The sequence below is a fragment of the Lagopus muta genome, chromosome Z (assembly GCF_023343835.1).
Source record: "Lagopus muta isolate bLagMut1 chromosome Z, bLagMut1 primary, whole genome shotgun sequence".
Lineage (NCBI taxonomy): Eukaryota > Metazoa > Chordata > Aves > Galliformes > Phasianidae > Lagopus > Lagopus muta.
In genome coordinates this window covers 11,501,679-11,522,814 of record NC_064472.1, presented here as the reverse complement: position 1 = coordinate 11,522,814, position 21,136 = coordinate 11,501,679, and the positions used below count along the sequence as shown (strand labels likewise).

Here is a 21,136-nt window from a genome sequence, read left to right as displayed (position 1 = left end):
TAGGCCTCATCAGACCCAGCCGGGCTCCGCCGGGGCCCGCCATGCCTTTTACCACACAGTCGCCTGCCAGTGGTGAGCAATATGTCCTGACAGCCAGCCTGGACAACGCCCGCAATTTGTCCAGCCTCCTCAGGGCCGTCCACTTCCAGGATCATGCCACTTGCTTCGCCACGGCCAACGGCCTTCGGGTGACCGTGGAGGATGCTAAATGCATTCAGGCCAATGCTTTTATCCAGGTAGGGGCTACAGGCTGAGCTGTTTCCGGTGAGGCTGTGGTTAACGGTGAGAAGGGGCTGGCAGCGGCGTTATGGACTTGAAAACTCAAATTATGTGGTAGAATTGGTGTGCAGAAGATTATCTGTGGGGAAGGGGAAGCTTTAGTACAGTCATGGAATTGTTGCAGAAGCTGATGTGAGGAAGACGCAGTGATCAGAATGTGGCCATTAACAGAATTGTGTAGTGTTTGGAGGTGGAATCTTACAGATCACCTAGTGCCAAACCCTGCTGAGGACAGATCATAAAGTCATTCATGTTGGAAAGAACCTTGATAGAGTGAGAGGTAATGGCCTCAAGTTGTGCCAGGGGAGGTTCACGTTGGACATAAGGAAAAACTTAGAAAGAATGGTGAGGTATCGGAACAGGCCGTCCAGAGAAGTGAAGTCATCATCCCTCGAGGCATTCAAGAAATGAGAAGATGTAGCACTGAAGCATGTGGTTTAAGGAGTATGGTGGGGTATGGTTGGACTGGATGATCTCAGCAGTCTTTTCCAACTTTCATGATTCTGTGCTTAGACCAGCCATCAACCTGACCTCCTGAGTTTCACCATTAACCCAGGTCTTCTAATGCCATTGCCATATGTTTCTTAAGCACCTCCACCACTGCGATGAACAGCCTATTCCAATGCTTGACCACCCTCTCGTGGAAGAGATTCTTCCTCATATCCAATCTAAGCCTCTCCTTGTGCAACTTGATATCATTTCCTTGTGCCTTATCACTTGTACCTAAGAGAAGTGACAAACACCTCCATCACTGTGATTGTGTTCCTCCATCACTGTGATTGTGTTCAGGTAGTTAGTTAAAAGAGATTGAAGAGATCTCCCCTCAGTCTGCTTTTCTGCAGACTAAACAACCCCACTCCTCATAAGTCTTGTTTTCTAGACTCTTCAGCAGCCTTGTTGCTCTTCTTGACAGAGGCTCAAGTTGTCACAGGGCTGAAATACCAAACTCACTGACTGATTTATTCATACGTGCTTTCTTGCATCCTTTAAACTTGTTAAGCCAATGGCTCCTTGTGGCAATGCCATTCTTAGTTTCACAAGTGCGTTCCTCTGAGAGTGTTGACATTTTAGGTGAATTCACTATGCCTGCTGCTCAATATGTTGCTGGGAATCAGCTGCTTTGTGTTAGTTACCAGAAGAGAGTATTGGGGCAAAAAACAAACGAACAGTCATTTGAGCAGCTTTTGGAAGAGAGTCCATCCTGTGAGTCTCAGCTCTGTGCCAGGAAGGATCATGGAGCAGATCCTCTTAGAAGCTATGCTAAGGCACACAGAAAGCAGGGAGGTGAATGTAGGCAGCTATAGGCTTTACTGCTCGTAGTTTGTTTTAATCTGTAATAAAAAAGTGCTAATGTGTTCTTGGTTATACATTACTACTTTATTTAAACTGTGATTTGATTTATTATACTGTTTTTTGAGGATAAAGACTGATTTTTTTTTTCAGTGGTTACTGTGTTATGTGTAGAAAATACTGCATGTTACAGTGGTCTCTGAAAATGTAAGACATGAGTGAACTGTAAAGTAATTGCAAAAGCTTCACTGTCTCCATCTCTTTTCTCCCAAAGGCAGAAATTTTTCAGGAATTTCATGTTCAGGAAGAATCAGTGGTGTTCCGAATCAATTTGGCTGTTCTTCTTGACTGCTTGACCATTTTTGGTGCCAGTTCTTTGCCAGGTACAGTGCATACCTTGACCATATGTATGTATAACCTGTAATCACACAGTGAAACCTGTGCTTATCCATCGGGAGCTATCCAGTCTTAGCAAAACTTCTGACTTCTTCACCTCAAGCTCTTCTGAGGGTGGAAGCTCTCACCCATAAGCAGGTTCCATTGCACTCCAGAACTTGTTGATCAAGTGTCCCATTGCTGTGAACCGTAGAAGTAGTCACACTGAGAGAGAGCTTGGAATACAACTTGGAATTTCTTAAAATTAAAAATGGTGTCTCAACTCAGTAGTAAATGTGCTCTGCTTTCTATTATTTCTATGGCTTGTGCAACCCTGGAATATCCTGAAGCCTGAAAAACATTACCAGGGGTGTTTGTGAGTTAGGAAATGTTCTGGTGCAGATTTAGTGGGCTTAAAGAGGCCTGCAGCAGTTCCAGGTAGGAGCATCAGTTCACTGTGCTCTTGCTCCCAAAGCAGTATCTGTTGTGTGTCACTGTCACTCCCCTCTGACCGATACCCCTGCGTTATGCTTTGTGAATATTTATCTCCAGTGTGCAGATAAGGTACTGAGGCCTATTACTTTCCCAAGGTCTTGCAAGAAATCTGCCTGAATTGGATAGCACTTCAGGTACTGTAAGTAAACCATCTTAGCCCCAGTGCATCCTTCTTGGGTGAACAGAGCACTTCTGAACTTGTTGATTAAATGTGCAAATTACGAAATCCAAATGTTTGTTAGATTACAGAATCACAAAATGGTGTAGGATGGCAGGGACTTATAAAATCACCCAGTTTTAATGGCCTGCCATGGGCTGGTTGCCCCCACCAGCTCAGGCTGCCCAGAGCCCCATCCAACCCAGCCTTGCGTGCCTCCAGGGATGGGGCACCACAGCACCAGCGCCTCACTGCCCTCTGAGTAAAGAATTTCTTCCTTACATCTAACCTAAATCTCCCCCCTAATATGGGAAATTGCCTTCACAGCTATGTACATTGCTTTATAAAGAATTACAATGCTTTAAAAAAATTAGGGAAATTTTATTTTCTGGAAGTTTATTCTTCTCCTTACTTAAGGAATGTTCAAAAAGAAGTTTTCACAAGCAAAGATAGTTACAAGTTAGCTCAGCTGTGTGGGTCCTTTGGGATGCACTGTATACTCATGTGGAGTAGAGTGAAAGGATGCGGGCTTTCTTATGCTGCTTTATTACTGGAGCTGAACTCCAGTAGTTGAACTCCAGATTCCTCTGCTGTTCCTATTGTGACTCTGACCTAAAGACCTAAACCAACTGTGCTGAACTGCACTGTGATCTTAGTAACCTAAACATTCAGATGTTTAATGAAAGGAGGATACAACCATAGTGCAGGCCAAGCTGTGTTAACTTTTGTTTGGGTGTGCTGCATGACAGGAAAACCTGAATTTCCTGAAGTGACCAGATGCCCTAGTGGACATTCTCTGAACAAGTATTTTGTTCCCCTTTTCAGGAACATCAACAGCTCTTCGGATGTGCTACCGTGGTTATGGCAATCCCTTGATGTTGTTCTTAGAAGAAGGAGGAGTAGTGACAGTGTGCAGAATTAACACTCAAGAGCCTGAGGACTTGTTAGACTTCAATTTCTGCAGTACCAACGTCATCAATAAAATTATCCTGCAGTCAGAGGGGCTGCGAGAAGCATTTTCTGAACTTGATATGACCAGTGAAGTTCTGCAGATTACCATGTCTCCAGATAAACCATATTTCAGGTACTGGAAACTATGTTTTCAACTCAAATGTTCCTGCTTTTCCTTTTTGCATTTCCCTGGGTAAGGACTGGAAGTATACAGGATGAAGAGGAGGGAGCTCTTACAGAGTATTAGGTCATTTCAAGGAGAAATGTACTGAACATAGCAAATCACAGTATATAATCTCATTAACATAATGAGGAATACATTGCCAACCTGCTAAAGGATTCGAATGGTTGCAGTTTAGCATTTTTAGTTAAATAAAGCGAAACAAATGATAGTGTTTTGTAAAATAGCTGTAGTAATACGCAAGCTGACTGCTTCTGACAGATTTTTAGGAGAAGTCCTTAAGAGAATTAGAATCTGGGGATGTTGGTTGATGAAAGACTCAGCATGAGATGGCAGTGTGTGCTTGCAGCCCAGAAGGCCAACTGTATCTTGGGTTGCATCATGGGAAGCATGACCAGCAGGTTGAGGGAGGTGATTCTGTCCCTCTACACTGCTCTCATGAGACCCCACCTGGAGAACTGCATCCAGTTCTGAGGCCCTCAACACAAGGACATGCACCTCCCCTACAGGGAAAGGCTGAGAGAGCTGGGAATCTTGAGCCTGGAAAAGTCTCTTGGGGTTCTTTGTAGTGGCCTTGCAGTACCTGAAGGGGGCCTACACAAAAGTTGTGGAGGGACTTTTTATACAGTGTGTAGCAGTGAGATGAGGGGAAGTACCTTTAAGAGGGAAGAGGATAGATTTAGATTAGATATTAAGAAGAAATTCTTTACTGTGAGGGTGTTGACAAACTGGAACAGGTTGCCCTGTTCAGCAACCTGTAACAGAGGTTATGGATGTGCCCTCCCTGGAAGCATTCAAGACCAGGCTGGATGGAGCTGTGAGCATCCTGGTATAGTGGGAGGTGTCCAATAGCAGATGGGCTGGAACTAGATCCCAGTCAGTTCTATGATTTTTTTGTAGCTGCTACCAGTTGTTATGGGATGGTGCCTTTTGTCTTGCAGGTTATCCACTTTTGGAAATGCAGGAAATGCACATCTGGACTATCCCAAGGATTCAGATTTAATGGAAGCATTCCACTGTAACCAAACTCAGACAAACAGGTCAGTAAGTCCATGCTCAGTGCACTCTGTAGCAGCTCATTCATTTGCGATAGAAATTGAAAAAAGCTGACTTTGTGTTACTTCAGTAAAATTCTGTGTCTGATCAAAAGCTAAGTGATAGCAATATCTAACTGATGAAGTTACCATGAAAAGGTTAACACAGTGTGATGCTAATTATCTTGTAGTCATTCTAGTGAGTTTAGCTGGGGATAGTGTTTCAGCTACTCCTTATGTGCTTTTTTTGAATGCCATTTTTCTCCCCTACAGGTACAAGATTTCTTTGCTTAAACCATCTACAAAGGCACTGGCTTTATCTTGTAAAGTCTCAATTCGAACAGATAACCGAGGATTTCTTTCACTGCAGTATATGATCAGGAATGAAGATGGACAGATCTGTTTTGTAGAATACTACTGTTGCCCCAATGAGGAAATCACTGAAGCAGAATTGTAGCTGCATATTCTGATTCTAGTGTCTGTATTATATTTATGAAGATATGAAGTGTTTTATGTTTATAATGCTGATTGAAATCTGTAAAGAGAGATAGAGTTGGTAATATTATGTACTTTTTTTTACAGCTGTGGGATTGAAAATAACAAGTCTTGTTTCCTAAATTCCCCTGCCAGTTTCTCAGCCTTGACACAGAAAAAAAGCAGAAAGTAGAATTAATCTCCAAAAGCCACAGCTACCACACACGTTAAAGCTGTCTTCTTGTAATATGCTGCATATGCACAACTTCCTCTTCCAGGAGACTCACATCTCCATCTTAGTTCTGCATTCACTACCTCATCCAACAATGCTTTGGTGCAGGACTCCATGAACAAAACCACCTTGGAGATTTTTCAGCCATTCTTCAAGCTGTTCCCCCAAATCCATGACAAAGAGCTGCAAGAAACAGATTGCTGTGTGCAAGGGAGGTGGCCACCCATACCAGTGCCCATCAGCAGCCATGGCCCAAGTCAGCTCCTGTGGGGCAACAGCTCTGCCAGAAGCACACGAGCTGGGCACTGGACTTTCCAGCACCCTGCCTGGAGCCTGGCAGAAGGGATGGTTAAAGCTCCTGCTGAAGAACTTAGAAGCCTCCTACTCCTAGCTCAGATAGGACAGTGGGCTAGTCCAAAAATGAGCAAGTAGCAGAAAGCAGAAGTCATCAAAGTAAACCCTGCATTTACAGAATTAGGTTATGTATTTGTACATTGTGGATTTTACCCTGTAAGTACCAATAGATCATAGTGCTTTTATACGACAACAGAAGCAGCAAGCTCCAATGATTCTGCTTGCTTGAAGAGCAGCAGACACTCAAGCAGATGGTTTTCTTCTAGCCATTTGCACACAATCTGTGTAGTCCCAAGACCAGAGGAGTGAATGTTTAGGTTCACAGGTGTTTCCCATGGAGCTGCGCTCATGGCCCAGGTCAGGCTACTCCTGCCCATGTTGAAGCCTCCTGAGAGGAAAAGCATCAGGTGCTGTGAGGTTGGGGTTTGCACTGCTGGAAGCTCACTCTGCAGAATGCTGGGCTGCCTATACAGAGGAAAGGACTGATCTAGGACTGTCCTGTAGGAGCTGAGGATGCTTTTACCTCTTCATGGCGCTGGGTGACACATTCCCTGCAAGCAGCCACAATTCAGGGGTGCCCCAGTGATTCCAGGCAAGCGGTGCTGCCCATTGCTGCCTGTGGAATGGGCTGGACCTTGGTTTTGGAGGCCCCTTCTCCCTGCTGCAGGATATGCCCTCGTGCTGCAGAGATGAGGCACAGTGTGCCAAGCTGCAGAATCTGCTGCTTCAAAACCCAGGCAGGACACCAGTGGAAAGAGCCCTGACACAGCCTGGGCTCGTGTGCTGTGGTGGCTGTGCCATGGCCGTACTCCTCAGGGCAGCCAGGCACAGGTTAATGCCAGGACGCTGCAGCTGAGGTGTACTGAACCAACAAAGAGAGGGATTGGGGAAAGGAGGCACAGAAGGGTGCTGGGTGCACAGAGCTGCACACTGACCCTTTCAGGTCAAGCCCAAGCTTGGAAATCACGTTGGACAAACTGATTTGTAGAGGAACACAATGCAAGTCACATTAGCCAAAGCATCTGGAGAAGAGTCTCACTTCCATATCCTCCAGCAGATTTAAAACCACTCAGGTGCCATGCAGCCTCTGTCTGGTACTGCAGGGCTTCCAGAATCTGCTGCAAGCCCCACTGCTTCCCCCACACTGCAGCCTCCCAGCTGACAACCAGCTCTGCAACATCTGCACAGCTGTGTCGTGCCCAGCTCTGCAATATCTGGCCAGCAGTGCCCAAGCCAAGCTGCTGAGCACAGCACTGCTGCTTCAGGAGCCGTGCTGCTAAAACCCAGAGGAGCCATTTCTAGGGCTAAATGCAGCCCTGACCTCTGTGTTTTGTGCCTTCCTTCCTCCAGCTGAAAGGGGCTCAGCAGAAGTTTTATCTTTGTCTCTACCCTATGGTTTTGTTAGGAAAATGCAGCTTAATCCAGCGCTCTTCTTGTTTCCCAGCCTTTTTTTCAAGGATACAAAAGCAGACAAGCACTTTTGGACAGAGCTTTGGCACATGCACGGCACTTGAGTTAGGGTACGATGGTGCTAGATGAGCTCTCGGGCTGCCAGCACAGCCACCACTGGGGAGCGCTTTGGTTCAGCTCGACGGGCAGAGCAGCCACGTGGCAGCAGCAGCCCGCAGCCGGCACAGCTGGGTGGGTGCTGCTCGCCTCCGAGGGCGGCCAGAGGCAGTCGCCATCCCGCAGCCCTGCTCCCAGCAGCAGAGCTCCTGGAAGGGATGAGGTCAGTGAGCTGTGCCTGTTTCCAATCTCCAGCTGCTGGTAGGAGGCCCCATTACCAACCGTCTGAACATTTCAGGCTGGTGGAAAATGTAAGGGGAGGGCCGGCACCAGGAACCTGGACAGAGCAGCATTTGAGAAGGTTTTTAAATCACGGACTGAAAAATCGATGATTGTGTAAATACCTGTGTTAAACTCATCAAACAGGGGCCTGCCAGAGCAGCCAAAGGCATGTAAACCACGATGTGTTGCCTTACGATGCTTCAGGAACCACACGCTGTATCACAGACATACTGTACCCTCCTGAAGCCAATGCTGGGACCACAGACTTGGCATATTCAGGACTAAATGCACAAACTTGAACTACTTGTACAAAGGGGCAAATCTCATGTCAGTGAGATGCTGTCCCACAATCCAATTACTGGTGAGATAGAGGCTGCTGTTTCTCTTAAAAAACCTTTTGCCCCATGGTATATTACAGCTCAGCCCTTTACAGATATCTGACAAAGTGCTCCACTTGCCAGAGACAGTTTGCCAGCAGGAGCTTTCTACAGCTACAAAAATCACATCTTGAACCTCCTCAAATACGGGAAACATTAAATCACAGCTTTGAATTTCTTCTAGCTGTAGTTCACCACGGCATGTAATTCTAAGAATGGTATTAACAATCATTTTCATAAAAAGAGAGTTGTTATTGTCCTGAAAAGAAAACAAAAAGTATGGTTACAGTCTGTGTTTAGTATCTCTTACTTATTTCCAGATGGATTCAAATAGGCAGATGTAAGAAATTCGGGACATTCACTTCTATGAGGTTTTGCTAGGGGCTGGCTTGAGCTCACAAGTATAACTGCTGACCCACATTTAGGGAACAAGACCATTGAAAGTTGAAACTCTGGATCTGTTGCTTGACATTAAATGCAGAGCACTTTTACTGCTCCATGCGGCAGATCAAAACCAGAGCACGCGGAGGATTTAAGCCACTGATCTGGCTTCAAACCTTGCACCAGTTCATATTTGTTCGGAAAATAGTACTCAGTTTTATGCCTGTGTCTGCAGAATCTGTGCTGGGTTACATCATGTCTGTCTATGCGCTGCTTTGTGCCTCACACACAGCTCCTCCAGGACCTTTCCCACCCGTTTCCTCTACACGCCGCATGATGACCTGCAGTGCAGCTGCTGGGCTGCCAGCAGTGGCAAACAGCTGAAAGCACCAGAGGCTGCTCCTGCTCCAGGCCCCACGCCACAGCGGGAGGTGTGATCTTACTAATCCATCAGCAATCAGCAACTAAATCATTAATATACAATGTGAAATGACTCAAATCTGGCCTGCCAGGTGATCTCACTGTACTTACTCTGCACACCAGTCTCACTTGCAGCACTCTTGTTCAAAGGAAATACACTACTGAGAAGCTTAGAGAAATTTTGTACACAGTCAAAAGAGCTACTTGACCCTCGAGATACTGCAAAACATGGTACAATTCCTGCCATTTATGTGGCTTGCCCTGAGACAAAGACACAATTAGCAAGCTAGTTACTGAAAAAACTAGTTTTTCCAATAAAACTTGAGAGATGATAAAAAGAGTAAAACTCACACAGTCAACCCTGATAAATAAAGAGAATTTCACATACACAGATACGCATGTGCTCACCCATACAAACATGCCCACAAATACACTTCCACTGTAGTTCTGTGTACTGAGTGAAGTGCCAAGTGATAAAGAACAGGAGAGATGGGGGCCTCACCCACTTCTGACACTGGTCTAAGGTCTTTTTAAAACCCATGATTCTGTGAATGCATCCAGTGGTGAATGGGAGAACTGTATTAGTTAAGCACGATACACATGTGAGAGATAGCTCTGAGCCTATCCATGCAACACATGGCACGATCCGCCAAACTGGTTGCACAGGGTTTGGAGTGGATTCTGTTCCACCCAACAGCTCAGAGTTAATTGCAAAGTTGCAAATTCAGCTGACAATTATTTAAACACAGAACATAGGACACATTCGTACTACAATAAAGCTGTGACTGTAGCAAGATTTCCATCAGTAAAAAAAGGAGCTAAAGTCATAAAAAGAGCCCGGATGAAAAAACTGGAAATAGTTTATTTGCTGCATAAGGAAAGTTCTTGTAAATTACATATAAAGAAACTTGCTATGCTGTAGCGTATAATTTTCAGTATTCCACAAAGATAATTGTAATAAATATACAAACCAAAACAAGGTAGAAGACTAAATCCATCAGGCAACCTACAAAATGGTTCACCAGGTTTTATACTTTGCAGCAGTAGCATGCTTAAAATTTTGTTGTTCATTCTGAAGTGCTGCAGCAAAATTCTTTTCACATTTCTTTGGAGCATTTTCAAAACCACCTAACTAGAAAATACTGTCCAAAATAAGCAGGCACTAGTTAAACCACCCAAGAAACGTAACACCAATGTCTAACTGATGCAAAGGCATGTTTTGTTTGTTAATTTGTTTTAAAAATCCAATTTAGGTTTGCCAGGGTTAAGAATTATCTGATATAAGTGCACTATGAGTCCAGCCAGCTGGACAAGAGCTGCTGGCTCTTGTCCTGTTGTGTCTCTATATTAACTTCACAGGTCATACAGCTCTGGAGATTTCTCTAGTAGAGATGCATCCACTAGCAGGGAGAAAACAAATACCACAGTGAAGCTGCAAGATCAGTCAAATGTGCAGTGCCTCAAGTGCAGTGTGTGCTTAGAAAATGTTTTCCATAACTTTGTTCTAAACTACACTGGGCATTTTTATTTGACTTCTAAATCTGAAAGTGCTGACAAAAGCATTCTTGATACCCCTGGCCTCTAGAAACAAAATACAGGGATTTTTGATGTCTTTTGGAGTTCTCTACCTATCATTTCTACACTTGTTGACATATCAGGCTGAACGGCATTTTACACCTCACTGCTCTGGACCACACTGACAGACAAGTCTATTATTCTGTACAGATCGTGTTCGAACTGAGAACACTTCTCTGTGCTTTGCTATTACTGAGTACTTGGGGGTATAAAAAGAAATTCTAATACACGATTACCTAAAAATATTTGTTAATGAGCTTAATGCAAATATTATGTAGAAAAAATGGTTTAGTTATAAAAAAAATTAATTAGAGGGCCAATAAAAATAGACTGAAGAGAAGATCTTTACAAAAGTGAGGTTAGGAAGTATGAGGCATTAACATTCACTGTAAACATCCTGTGTTCACTAGAATCCCTTGTCTAAAGTATATGTTCTGGTTTTGTTCCTGAGCTTCATGGCCAACACTTGCATAGATAGCTAAACCTATTATAATTAGTTGTTTGTACAGACAACTTCAATAAACTACTTATTTTACCTTTTGAAATAGTTTTAGTTCAAAGAAATTATTTTTTCAAGGAAATTATGAAGCATGGTAGGATTTTTGTGTACTCAGTGCATTGGATGGGTTGGGACAGCCACATTATGGTGTGCTAATCGTAAATAAAATTAGGTTACTAACAGCTGTTGGATGTTCCGGCTCACCATGAAGATCTACTTCTACTCGCTGCTGCAAGGCTCACTTCTGCTCTGCCAGAGACTGCATGTGGCAAAATGTCTGGAATCTAAGTGCTGCACCATCAAGCAATTAAAATATCCCCATTAACAAGATGCAGCTTATACACAGTGCAGGAGTCCTTATGGAGAATTTCACCGTTTTCCAGGTGACGTGAGTGCTCGCCTCCAGATTAACCTCCCTCTTGGAGGAAGCTAGAAAGTACTTTCAGAGTAAACATGACATGGAGTGGCCTAAGTCTGAAGAACATACTTGCATTTTGGATATGAAAAGCAGGCATGTGTTTAGCTGCTGCTAATGCAGATGCACATGGAAAGTAGTAGAGACAGACGAACAAATCCACCTCACAAACAACACAACAGCAAAAAAGCAGCAAATTGCCAATTTTAAATCTTACATTAAGGCAAATCTAGATAAACACCCATAAAGTATTAATAGAAACGGGGAGATTTGCTTTTTTGTTTACTTTTTCTGTGATTGGCTTTTACACATTGATAAAATTTGTTTAAGCACCTTCTGGACATCTTCATCCATTTGACCCTGGACAAGGGAAGAAAGAAGAAAAGATGATTGAATTTAAATATTTCTTGACTTCTTAAAACAACTTGCAAACTACTTCTAAGGTGGAGCAATTACGTCAATTTCCCAAAAGCAGCAGTAATACATTTGTGCTTAAACAGTCAGATGTTTGGGGCAGTATGTCTTTAATATAGCCTGCAATGTTTCTAATAGTTCTGCAGCCATTAAAATACCAGCACTGTATAACCAGTAACCCTTAGCCTTACCTGCACAGCATAGAGAAGATGCATCCTGTAAACTGACACTGTTTCCTGATGTTGTTTCTTTGTTTCCTAGAAAATAGTTAAGCAGAAAATCACAGAGCATTTAGAACTGCTGAATTCAGAAATGCCCACCCAGGTGTATGGAGATCTGCAAAAAATAATGAGTCATCATCTAATGCATGCATGGAAAACCATATCAAAAACTCTTCTGTGCTGCTAGCTGCCCCAAACATCACTTGCTGGGAAACAGCCCACAGAAATGCTGTAATCATACCCACCTCATATCGTACCAACCAAAAAGTTGGTAAGATGGTATCAGTGGTAACAACCACTGATGTAAAGATGTGAAATGAGAGCATACTTTGTTTATAAATTTATCAGAAAACAAAGCAAAGGAAAGATAACAATATTCTGACAAACCAATCCTCGGCTGCAATGGAGTCTCTTCCTAATATCAGTAACCCTTTTGTCAGCAAATGCCTTCCTGGGGAAAGAGACACTTCCAAATGTCTTAATCCATTAAATTTTCTGTTAACTACTATACATTTAAACAGGGAAATCCAATCATGATAAGACTGCCACATACCAGAAGCAGTCTTTCCAAATAAATGTTTGGACAGATGCTGTTGGGAAAACCAGTGTAAGAGAAGGGACGAACACTTCTGTCCTGTTTTAAATCCTACCCACTCTCCTAACACAATGTGCATCTGCACTTCACAGTACTTTCCTGGCCCTTGAGCAATAGGAAATGAAGGCTCTTGACAGACTGGACCTGACTGGAACAAGAGATACCCACAGTGTGAGAGGTTTATAGTGAGAGGATACCTATTAGCTACCTACCTAATTATTTCTCCCCACTGCAAGAGATTTTTTTCTTTTCTTTCTGGACTATGTGCATGTTAATTCCTCCATCTGCCTGACTCTCTTCCTGAAAAGCCAGAAATAGCTTCTTCTCATCTTCTCTGAAGTGAATGATAATGCTGCTTTGGACAGGCAAGCTCTTGAAAATAGTCTCAACCTGACATAGAAGACTGGATCTTGCATGCACGAACAGGCACAATCTTAAAACTCTCTGTGCATTTCAGAATTTCAGAAAATAAGCTGTTCTCCCTTATAAATACATGATCTTGCTTGATTTGAAGCTTCACACCTTCAGGGGCTATTTTCTTTCAAAAAAGTCAAACTTATTTTAGTTTGAAAACAAAAACAGTAAGATTTCAGCTTATAATGAATAATCCTGAGAAAAAGTAAAACCCTAATCCACTGCACATTGGCCATATTTTTCACAAATCAGAATATCAACAGCAGATCTGGTCACTACATTGTATTATGAGTACAGGCACTTTCCTCCATTACTGATCTGAGGAAATACATACAAAAAATAGTTTTCTTTAGTTAGATTAATTTTGAAGAACAATTCATAAGTGACCTGCAGAATTTTACATGTGTCAGAGCTTTGTAAAATCTCTGGATGAAAACTCTTTCTTGTAGTCATTGTGCTACATTTTAAATAAGGCACATATAAGAATGGTGTGCACATCTACAGAGAACAGAGAGTGACGGTGGGTTTGTGAATTATCACACTTACAGTCAGTTGGTTTTGCAACTGTTTCACTTGTTGTTGTAATGCCTCCAGCTGCTGACTTTGTCTTTTGGGGGCACTGGTTGAATAGGAAAGCTGAGAAAGGCTGTTCAAAGCTTCTTTTAATTTGCTGACTTCCTTAGACATTTCATTGATCTAGAAAGGTGAAAAATAGGTTTTCATTACATGCTAGAATGCATACTGTATTCTCATGAATCTTATTCTTTGGGGTATTTGGGACTTAAACTGAAAGAGCTGGGGAAAGGTGAAAACTCAGTAGACAAGCAGACACACTATGTAAGCAAAGAATTATAACACTTCTCTAGCTCACTCTCAGCATTCATTCAAACTGTATTAATTGCCCTGAAATCTGAACAATATTTACAAAGGCTGTATTTACAACCTTAGCAGATGTGGCTTCTAAACACAAGACAGCAACATACAAACAGGCTATCACAACTTGCAAAACATAACTTTTCATAAATAAATGTTTACAGATGCAGTGGTTGCACAAGGAAAACAGTCATCATGTTGATAGAACTGATACAAGTCTGGATACAGTAAACTTAAAATAGTTAATTTCTGCTGTTTTTTGTTATCTTCTGTTTCCTTATCTCCTCAGGAGTCTTTTCCTGCTGTACATTACACTTCTTTGACTTCAGTGACATGAGTACTGTGAACCTAATCTGAACAGAACTTAAAAGACATGAATTGAAATACGTGCATCTCTACAGGGATGGAAGATAAATGTAAAATCAAATATGTCAAAGAAAAACTCCTTTGGCTAAGATCTGAGGGACAGTACTGTCAAAGTAGAGATTCTTTCTTCGCTCTATGACCCCTGACACAATACATGGCTTACGGTAACCCATGACGCATCTGATATTTTGTAGTATGGATTCATGTACTACTTCGACCGCTGCAGTCAATCACTAACCTTTTTATCTTTATCCTCTTCTAGCTTTGATGAGTTTTCAGAGTATCTTTTCATTTCAAGAAGATCTTCTTGAGCTTGATGATACTTTTGATGAAGACCACTGACCTCCCGTTCCTTTGCTTCAAGCAGATTATGTATACCTTCTTTCTCTTCTTTCAGATGCAAAACTTCATTTCTCAGCTGCATAACATCTAAGGACACATTTTCCTTCTCTTTGATTACATCCTTCAGTTTTGATGACAGAAGACTAACTTCACCTTCTAATGAAGATTGGAGCTTTTCATATGCAGCCCTGGGTACCATTGCTTCATTAATTGCAGCTTTTTCTTCTAATAATTCCTTCTGTAGATTTCTTACTTCACTTTCCTTGTTGGTAAGTAATTCTTTGAGCTCATTTATTTCTTCTTCCATTTCCTTTACAGTACTTCTAAGTGCATTCATCACCTGCTGGTGTTCAGCAATTGGCAATGAGTTTTGTTTCTGAGTGTCTAACAGCTGCTTTAGTTCTTCTGCTTCATCTAACACTTTTGTGTACTGGGATTTCATTTCTAATAACTCATTCTCTGCTTTGTATTTCAAAGAATTTGTTACCTGCATCAGCTTCTCATGTTCATCTCTAGGTATGTAGTCCACAGCTATATCATCTACAGTTTTTCTCTTCCTATAATCTTCAAGCTCTGCTTGTGCTTCTTTGTACAACTGGGACAATTCACTCAGTTGTCTGTTGAGCTCATCTATCATTCTGTGCATTGCATCTTTCATTTCTCCGGATTCAGCACTAGATTCTAAGTGTGTCTGATTTGTCAGCTTCTCCTGCAGCCTTTTAATTTCCTCTTGCCCTTCTTTGTACCTCTCAATCAACAGTGCTTTCTCCTGATTAATATTATCAATAACTGAACAGTATGAATTCTTTAATTCCTCACATTCTTCCACAGACAATTTGCTTGTAACATTCTGCTCTCTTTCTTCAAACTTTTTCTGCAGTTCTCTCACTTTCTCTTTTTGTCTTTCACTTTCCTCCAGGGCTCTCTTCAATTCTTTCCTAAGCATCTCAACTTCTTCACACGTAGCCTTCAACTTACTCATCTCAGAACAAGTTTCTTCACTTTCAGAGGAAACAAGACCGAGTTTCACTTGCTTTTGTACATTTAAAACCTCTTTCACCGATTCCTCATGCTTGTTTTGAGTTTCTTGAATTTTCAGGTTAGGATCAGAGCCATTTTCTGAGATGTCTGCATTACTTAAATAATCTGCTTCTGGGACTCTTGACTGGACCTGAACTTCTAAGTGCTTTCTTTTGGTTTCAGAATTTTCTAATTTCATCTGTGCATCCTTTAAATCTTCCTGGAGGTACTTTGTTTTTATTTCACTGGGGCTTGTCAATTTTTCTTGAGACTGGGTGGCATTTAAAGTACACGTCAGCTCCTGAGCTGAGAACTCGCTTTGTCTATCTGCTGTTTGATCAAACTCTCTTTGGGTTGAATGATAAGAATCTATGGTAGAATCCACTTCTTTAGGTGCTCTTTCCTGCGCAAAAATAAATCCAAACAAATGCATGATTAGAACAAATACATGGTGCTCTTTTTGTTTTCCCTTTTTTATAATAGAGTAAGCAAGGAATTTTTTCCACATCCTACAGAGATGGGTAATTAAAACAGAACAGAAGGAATCTTCAGGAGATCTCAAAATCCAGGTGGTCCCATTTAACCATCTACAGTGAGGGATGGCAAAGGGAGTAACTACCAGCCTCTTCTGAAAGTCTGTATTGATCTCCATAAACTAATAATCACAGCTACACAAATTAAAATTCTGCTAACATAATTCTTATCAGTATATTTTAGAATGCAATTATTGTAGTAAACAAAGGTAAAAATGAGAAGATCAAAATACTAATTTTAATCCTTCCAGAGCAGAGCACTTCCATGACCTGACCACAACAAGATCTTTTTATCTTCATGGCACATCTCTTTAAATTGGTAAGGAGCTCTTTGTTCTGCTAAAAGATTAGCAAAGCATTAGAACAGCACAAAATACCCTACCTGTAATTTGTCCTGTAGTTCCTTATTGTGTAATGTCAAAGAAGCAATTTTTGCTTGCATCAGCATAAGTAGATCTTGCTGTTCAGTTTCAGAACTCACATCCAACAAACTATCAGCACCTGTGGAGGGAAATAAAAAAGATCCAAAACTTTTAAAAGCTGAACTGATCCTAGAGATAGATAGTTATTCTGCATTTCAAATTAAACAGTTTGTTTCCATGACCATTAAATGCAGTGAAAAGTAGACATTTTCTCAAAAATGGGTTAGGAGAACCAGTACAAGCAGGAAGTATTGGTGGGGAACTGCCAGTGAAATTACAGAATGTTACTCCAACACTTACTGGAGTTCACATTCTAAGTGGAAAGGCACAGAGGATTTCTGACCAGATTTAAATTTTGAACACAACTTCAAAATGCTTAATTAAATATGAAAATAAGAATTAAGCTTTATCATATACCTGTGGTGCTGTCACTTAATCTGTCTTTATTATCTTGAAGCAAGGAGCTGAAGTCTTCCTGCTGAGACATCAGAAGAAAATACTTTCACAGACAGCAGATAAAAGTTGGACAGTTCACAGAACATAAATATAGATAGCATAAATTTTGCTGGAAGGAACCTGTCATGAGGGATTTCTTTTGTTTCTGGGGTCCTGTTTAATTGTGGCAGGTGGCCAGTATTCATTAAATATTAATGAAATTGGATCAACCGTCTCATAATTAGTTTGAAAAGCTGCAGACCCTGTGATAAATGACTGCAATATACTGTAGCATACTTAAAAAGAAATCTTCAAAACCATAAGAAAAATACGAGACAGCATACATTCTAGTGTTTGACTGATGACTTTTTGTAATGGGCCTCTGCTTTTTGCATCACATAATCTCATGTACCTCACTGGTATTAGCTAATGAGCTCTTGCACCATTAATACTTTCATAACCATATTCCTACATACTTTACTTGTTTATGAATAATTTTATTTACATATTCAGAAAATAGTGAAGTAATTCACATTTGCTTTGTAAAATTACACAGAAACATGAGGATTGCACTGAAAATAATGCCTTCTATTTTATTATGTTGGCTTATGATGTCAGAGATGGATGTCGGTGGTATGGCAATAGAGGCTGAACCATTACATGATGTTGCTGTGCAGCAGAGGGTCAGCAGAGGGGCAATCTGACAGAATGGGGTCTGACGTGAAAGTGTGGATGAAGAAAAGGTGTGCCATTGAATTCCTCCATGAGGAAAAAAGTGGCACACATTGACACTCACTGACACATAAACATTTAGTTTATGGAGCCCAAACAGTGCATGTGAGCACAGTGAGGCTGTGGTGGTATTTTGCAGCACTGGGGTCAGTGACAGTGGATTACATCCACAGACTTTTACAAGTGGGGCATGCAGGTGCTTGTCACAGCTGGCAAAGATGCAAAGATAATGGTGATAACTGCGTTAAAAAACAGTGTTTTGTAGATGAGAATTTGTATACTGTGCTTTTTGTTACTGTTGTTGTTTCAACATAAATAAATAGGAGGCATTACTTTCAAAACATCCCTTGCAGATTCGCATTCTTTCTCTTCCAAAAACTTAGCTAAATAATTCACCGAAATTCTGCAGTCAACAAAATAAAATATTAAGGTACTGCTTTCCCCACACTTAGTAAGAACAAAAAACTTTGGTGTCTTGCATACTTGGTCAGCAAAGAAAGCCTGTCCTTTTCCAGTCATAGGAGTTGAAGTTGATGAGCGTGGAGAGGACAAATCACTAAGCTGTAAAAAATTTTGTATAAATAAATATATGCATGCATTCATAGGAATAATCCTCCAACATGTGCTATATATAGATATATACATGTGCATGAATACTTTTCCTTGCACTCAAGGAAACCGTCAAACTCTGGGTAAGTTTCAAAGAGCAGATTTAATTATTCAGTGCTCTTTTGAGCTAGTATCACTTTTCCAGAGTAGCTGTTATAACAAATAGAGACTAACTGTAAACTCAAATTTGAAGTTGCATTTTGATACCATACAAATCTGTTTCAGTATTTTACTATGCCTTGTAAATATGCATATAAAAATGTGGATATATATGTACATAGATGTAAAAAATATGAAATTATTCACTTCTGCAAGTCTACAAAACCACAAGACTTTCAACGTCAGATGGAAGAAACACCTGTACAGTAAAATTTGTACTGTTGTATCCCAGCCCATTCTATAATTCAAGCACTTATTCAACCTAACCAACACATGTTTTCATCTTAATGTCAGGAGAAGTACTCACAATAAGAAGGCATATATGAGAGTGACAGAGCAAATTCAGCCCACATTACTCACATAATGGTTAAAACACTCTTCATCCCCTAAAAGTGTCTCAGGATTGGTCTTTTCTTTACCTGCATAGGACTGATAGGAGGAGGTGGGGCTTTGCGTTTTTTTGGAGTTCCACTTCTTTCTGAACTTAATTTAGAGCCTTGATCATGCTGAAAGTTCCACCAGCCAGAAAAGGTAAGTTTGTTAGTTTGGTTAGTAAAGTCCGAGCAAGTTGTTTTACAAAAAAATAAAATAAAATAAAATAAAATCCCACATTAATATCAACTTCAGCAGCTCATGCAGTTCCTTTATCCTCTGTGTAAAGACTATATCCTTATTAACACAAAAATATTAAACATGCCTGACAATGAGAATCTGTTCTGTTGTAATCCATGCTTCAGTGAAAACAAATAAGATTTAGTGAAAAAGCCAAAGCTGACAACAGGTTTAGCACTAGGGATCTCAGATACTCCTGTAAATCCATTCTTAGCCCAGTCATGCCATTCTTAACAATTGCCATCTTCCCCCTCCTTCAGCTTCTCCCTGAGCTCACAGGGAAACACTGAACTTCCCCATTTAGAGAAAGAATGAACCAATCACATGTTCATCCAATTTTCAGCCACTGACAGTTCTACAAGACACTTGCACTACAAGATATCATGATAATGCATGTAAGAAATTTATTTAACTGTCTAAATCTGCAGAGATCTCTAAGATACATCTCCCCTAGTATGATGCAACTAAGGACAACCTTCAGTTATCTGCTTTGGAAATGAGACTTTTCCCAAGATCATTTTCTCTACCGTTTGAAGAGACAGAGTTGAAGAGCCAAGACCCTGCCTTATACATGAGAATGGTGGAACATTTTCCAGGTACGTATGTGCACACATACATGCATTTTCCCTCCCTTCTGTCACTGAGAAGGACAGCTACTGTTACAGAGGGAAGCTAAATCTAAAAATGAATTTCTGAAATACATTTCTTAAATAAGCAACAAAAACTTTTCACGTTACAGAGTAGTCCTTGGCAGTACATCTCATGGAGGTATTTACTACTGCTACTAATCAAGTCAATTAATATTTTTTCCTACGTTACAAGCCTGTATAGTCCAAATATTTTTAAGTCCAAAAGGATACATACCTGCTTTGCTTTTGTTGGTGATTTTGCATCTATGAAGCAGAAAAAAGCAAAAGTAAGAACAGCTATCAAAGTTACATTTCTAAACTATCTCCCAGCTTTACTTCCAACACCATTGTTTGTTTTTTGAATTTGTTTTGAAATTTGAGCAGTATTTCAAAATTCTATTCATGTTTTATCCTGATATACTGATAGAAAATTCAAAGGACTGTGGTAATTCTGCTTCTACTATAGTCTTTCACTGTTCTTTAGCTGAGCTTCCTACTTAAAAAATGTGTTACAGCTTGACCATAACACCCTCTCCACATTAGTTCCTTCTGAACTCTTTTACTGAGGAGCTGAACTTAATTTTTCAAATAATAAAGAGGATTGACTTCAAATTCTAAGCAATACCTCATCATGCTTCTTCATCAGCTTGCCTTTTTTTTTCTTCAGAACACCTCTTTTTGCCCCGCTGAATATTTTATCTCATGCTAGATATTAACCACATGGAGCAAGTGTCACATTTTCCTGGTTTGGAAAGCTTCAGCTAGACCTATCAGTGAAGACAGCTTTTGAAATTTTTCAAGTGATGGAGTGACGGCATTGGTAGGCAGGGGAAAGGTGATGGATGCCATCTATCTGGACTTCTGCAAAGCCTTCGACATGGTCCCTCACCCATACCTTTCTCTCTAAATTGGAGATGTGTGGATTTGAAAGATGGACTGTTTCATGGGTTAAGAACTGGTTGGCTGGTCACAGCCAAAGGCTTGCGATCAATGGTTCTTTGTCAGGGTGGAGGCCGGCCACAAGCGGTGTCCCTCAGGGGTCGGTCTTGGGACCGGTGCTCTTCAACATCTTCATCAATGACAGACAATGGCATCGAGTGCATCCTCAGCAAGTTGCAGATGACACCAAGCTGAGCAGTGCGCTCAACAGACTGGAAAGTAGGAAAGCCATCCAGAGGAGTCTCTGGAGAAGGCCCATGAGAACCTAATGAAGTTCAATAAGGCCAAGTGCAGGGTGCTGCAGCTAGGCTGGGCAAAGAACCCCCTGAGAGCAGCCCTGTGGTGAAGGACATGGGGGTCCTGGTAGTTGAGAAGCTGGACATGGGCTAGCAGTGTGCACTTGCAGCCCGAAGGCCAACTGTGTTCTGGGCTGTGTTAACAGAGGAGTGGCCAGCAGGGAGAGGAAGATGATTGTCCCCCTCTATTCAGCTCTCGTGAGGCCCCATCTGGAGGACTGCGTCCAGGTCTGGGGCCCCCAGTACAG

At 41.3% G+C, this 21,136-nt stretch overlaps 2 protein-coding genes across 10 annotated transcripts in view; one reads left to right on the top strand and one right to left on the bottom strand.

Annotated features, from left to right (window-relative positions):
* The first annotated feature begins 22 nt into the window (after positions 1-22).
* RAD1 (RAD1 checkpoint DNA exonuclease) lies at positions 23-10,808 on the top strand. The gene is made up of 5 exons (XM_048931999.1): positions 23-236; positions 1,844-1,952; positions 3,422-3,680; positions 4,670-4,768; positions 5,036-10,808. Exons 1-5 carry the CDS (start codon positions 42-44, stop codon positions 5,217-5,219), a joined length of 846 nt encoding a protein of 281 aa, XP_048787956.1. The 5' UTR covers positions 23-41; the 3' UTR covers positions 5,220-10,808.
* The window catches only part of RAI14 (retinoic acid induced 14), a 106,479-nt gene continuing 94,973 nt past the window's right edge, over positions 9,631-21,136 (bottom strand). For 6 of the 9 annotated variants that reach the window (XM_048931978.1, XM_048931979.1, XM_048931980.1 and 3 more), the window contains 9 exons: positions 19,889-19,917; positions 18,832-18,918; positions 18,128-18,205; positions 16,895-16,955; positions 16,438-16,556; positions 14,399-15,925; positions 13,468-13,617; positions 11,883-11,948; positions 9,631-11,637 (listed from right to left, as the gene is read on the bottom strand). In XM_048931978.1, the coding sequence (XP_048787935.1) occupies positions 11,560-11,637; positions 11,883-11,948; positions 13,468-13,617; positions 14,399-15,925; positions 16,438-16,556; positions 16,895-16,955; positions 18,128-18,205; positions 18,832-18,918; positions 19,889-19,917 (2,195 nt within the window). In that variant the 3' untranslated portion in view covers positions 9,631-11,559. The remainder of the gene's footprint in view (positions 11,638-11,882; positions 11,949-13,467; positions 13,618-14,398; positions 15,926-16,437; positions 16,557-16,894; positions 16,956-18,127; positions 18,206-18,831; positions 18,919-19,888; positions 19,918-21,136) is intronic. The other 3 variants (XM_048931983.1, XM_048931984.1, XM_048931985.1) reach the window with 3 other exon arrangements.